Here is a 3,625-nt window from a genome sequence, read left to right as displayed (position 1 = left end):
TTGTTACAAAATGAACATTAATGAATTTTTTATTTAGATAAAAAATTAAATTCCTAAATTTTTGTAACAATTTATTAAAATTAATTAATAGTATTTTATTAACATATTAAACCAAAAACATAAAAGTTTATTAAAATTTTTAAACGAAGACGAGAAGAAGAGAATACCCGTTCAATAGGTAGTCATTGCTGTCTCTATTCCTCACTCATGTTATTAACGTATAATTAATATGCTAGTTGCATGTACTATTGATATATAAATCATTCGGCAAAATATATCACATTTGTTTAAAATATTCCACTATTTGTGTCAACATCAGCATGCAATAATACATCCCCCCCGCCCCCCCAATTAATAAAAAAAAAAATAATAATACATCCCCTCTAGTGTATGTAATAGGCATAGGTCGTTATTATGTTCTTCATTGGCAACCATATAAATATTATTTTGTTCATTTCTTATATATATATATATATATATATATATATATATATATATATATATATATATATATATATTCTCTCTTGCTAAGAATTATTAAAGATGCATGAAGAAAACATAACCGAATAAAAAAAATGAATTGACCAAATTTGGATTGCCTAATTAATACCACTGCATCAAACGTATGAAATAGGTGATGCTCTAGTGCTTTACCCAGGGCGGTACAAATATGGATCCAATTCACAAGATCTATATTATTTATTTATATATTTGAAATTTACAGGTATAATTTGATCCACAAATTTATTAGATTATATCAAAATTCAATCTGTACATAATAAAATCGAATAAGAAATTTTGAATATATATTCATAATCCAGTCTACAAGTAAATTCTAATAAAAAATAAAAAAAAATTAAATTATTTGATTATTTTATTTTTATTATTATAATTGATATAAGTTTGGTTGTTTTATTTTTATTATTTATAAAATATTATTTAATAATATTTTAAAAGTAAATAGATATAAAAGAGTATAAAGATTATTTTTTTATTTCTGGATTTTTTAAAGATATTTTTAAATACAATAATACTATATGACGAAGTTATTTTAATAACTAAGTTCAATTAAATTAGTCAAATAATTTATTATTATTAACACAATAAAAATCAGTTAAAAAAATAAAAAATGCATAGAAAAATAAAAAATTTAGTTGTATTTAATTAAAAAAATAAATTAATTAACACATTCCACTAATCTTATTATACATAAAAAAAAAATCGTGAGCAGTTTTGTGCACTAATCTATTATGCTAATTTAATGTCTGTAACTCGGACAAGATGATATGATGAGTATTCTTTTTCTATAAAATTAATTTTATTATATTCGAACTTGGATAACAACATATTAAAAATTAGACAATAAAAGTAACATTATTATATAATTATATATGAGATTACAAATACATAATACATCAAGCCTTGTACTACTATTATACCAAATACTTTTTGACTTTATCTTCAATGAAACCTCATGCGAAGGCGCTTATAGTTGTTTTTAAATGAAATTACAAACCAAATATTAGTACATATCATGTTGCTCAATTGAAAAAAATTTGATATATTTGTTAACTAATAGTTACAAACGTTGATAATAATAAATCTTCACAAAAAGAATTACGTTAGACATTTTTGTCTAAGTTTTCACTCTGCTAACAATACAATCAAACCCTTATTCTTAAGCAAAAGATAATTATTAAAAAGTAACACAATCACATATATGCAGTGAGCTATAATAAATTGCATCATATGGCCACGCTACGGAGAACAACAGTTTCAATAGTGAGACCAGGACCAAAACCGAAAAGCACACCCCAATTAAGTCCTTCTCCGGTGGTTTTAAGTCCTGCTTCAAGTGACTTCTTTCTCATCAAATTCATAATGAAGAACACACACGCACTTGACATGTTACCATAATTGCTAAGCACATCTCTAGTGGCTTTCATCTTCTCTGGCTTCAAGTTCACCTTCTCTTCAACTTGGTCCAAAATTGCACGTCCACCAGGATGTGCAATCCAAAATATTGAGTTATAATCAGATATACCTAGTGGATCAAAAGCTTTACTGAGTGCATCATTGATGTTTTGTGAAATAATATCCGGAACACTCTTGTTAAGATAGAAGGTAAGTCCAACTTCACGAAGGAGACCACCGATGGCTCCATGGCTGTTAGGGACAAGTTGTTGATCAGTTGAAACAATCTCAAAGAGAGGATTCTCAATCTCTGGAACAGGATCAGAACCAATGATAATCGCAGCAGCTCCATCGGCAAACAATGCTTGCCCTACAAGACTATCCATGTCTGTCTCACTAGGACCACGAAAAGTGACTGAAGTATTTTCAGAACAAACAATAAGCACACGAGCATCCTTGTTGTTTTCAGCCAAGTCCTTAGCCAAACGAAGGACAGTTCTGCCAGCGAAGCAGCCTTGGTGGTACATCATGTACCTCTTGACGCTTGGGTCGAGCCCTAAGAGTACGATGAGTTCGTAATCAACGCCAGGCAACGCAACGCCGCTGGTGGTGCAGAAGATCAAATGTGTGATCTTAGACATTGGCTGACCCCATTCCTTGATTGCCTTAGTTGCAACCTCTTTTCCAACCCTTGGTACCTCCCTAATCATCATGTCTTCCCTTGCATCCAAGGACGGTGCTTTGTATGCGCACATGTTAGGATTCTCGTTGAGTATTTCTTCCGTTAAATACATATGTCTGTTCTTGATCTGTGTTCTCTCACCTGAAATAATATGTAATTCACATCCATCAAGTTATTTGTCAAATATAAAAATTGTTTATCACCATTTTTATTATTTTTTGTCACATTTGTAAATCTTGAGTTATTTTTGTAGTGATTTGAATCGTTAGATGCTATTTTAATAGTTTTTCCAAACTTATAATTATAAAAATAATTTTCTCATTAAATAGTTATTGTTATTATTAATATTAAGCAGTAAGTATGATATATCGTAGAATATGTTAATTATTACGTATTAATTAATATAAATGTAAAACGATGAATTTTTTTTTGATAAATATTTAAAATAAAACAAAACTATAAAACTACATACAAATGCGCTGAAATTTTTTCTTGAGGTCGGTCATGTGCTCGCTATTAGTTACTCTAAAATAGTAACCTGCGTATGTACTCTGATCAACACAGTTTGGTGGATTTGCTGTGCCAATCGCTAATACGGTTGCAGGACCTTCTGCTCTTTGAATCTTGTGGATGTCACTCGCCGACACCATCTTTAATTTTCTTAGCTGTGTTTGTTGGAATAGCAAAGCTTGGCTATGTTGTTTGGGATAGCAAAGCTTACTAGCTATGTTCTTTGGGATTTTGGTGAAGACTTAGGCAGGGGGAGGGGGGATATTTATATGCATGAGAGTAGGGGCATATGTGGCATTGAATGGACGAAATGGACCATACATAGAAAAAGCGTGCTCAAACGATGTTCTCTGACTTCTTGTTTGTTTTATTATTTAATTCATGATATTGTGGATGGCGGCTCAGATTGGTGGTGTTCTTGCCTGGTTATTCCGAGGTATAGCTCGTCCTCTGATAAGGTCGGCGGACTCCTGAAGTGGATCAAGATATACTTCGGCAGCGGATGAACAATGAGGGTGG

The 3,625-nt window shown here is 30.8% G+C and overlaps 1 protein-coding gene across 1 annotated transcript; it reads right to left on the bottom strand.

Moving 5' to 3' along the window:
• Positions 1–1,537: 1,537 nt before the first annotated feature.
• On the bottom strand, positions 1,538–3,336 carry LOC112796268 (stilbene synthase 1-like). The gene is made up of 2 exons (XM_025838642.2): positions 3,069–3,336; positions 1,538–2,737 (listed from the first exon to the last, which is right to left on the bottom strand). Exons 1-2 carry the CDS (start codon positions 3,244–3,246, stop codon positions 1,746–1,748), a joined length of 1,170 nt encoding a protein of 389 aa, XP_025694427.1. The 5' UTR covers positions 3,247–3,336; the 3' UTR covers positions 1,538–1,745.
• Positions 3,337–3,625: the final 289 nt, after the last annotated feature.

The sequence above is a fragment of the Arachis hypogaea genome, chromosome 4 (assembly GCF_003086295.3).
Source record: "Arachis hypogaea cultivar Tifrunner chromosome 4, arahy.Tifrunner.gnm2.J5K5, whole genome shotgun sequence".
NCBI lineage: Eukaryota > Viridiplantae > Streptophyta > Magnoliopsida > Fabales > Fabaceae > Arachis > Arachis hypogaea.
Note: the sequence above shows the minus strand (reverse complement) of the source record. Positions and strands in the feature narration are given on the sequence as shown.

What these genes read in the sequence shown, in the direction of transcription:
- LOC112796268 (XM_025838642.2), bottom strand. Translation starts at nt 3,246, where the DNA reads ATGGTGTCGGCGAGTGACATCCACAAGATTCAAAGAGCAGAAGGTCCT. An exon ending in GAAAAAATTTCAGCGCATTT is followed by an intron (nt 2,738 to 3,068) that starts GTATGTAGTTTT and finishes ATATTATTTCAG; the next exon opens with GTGAGAGAACACAGATCAAG.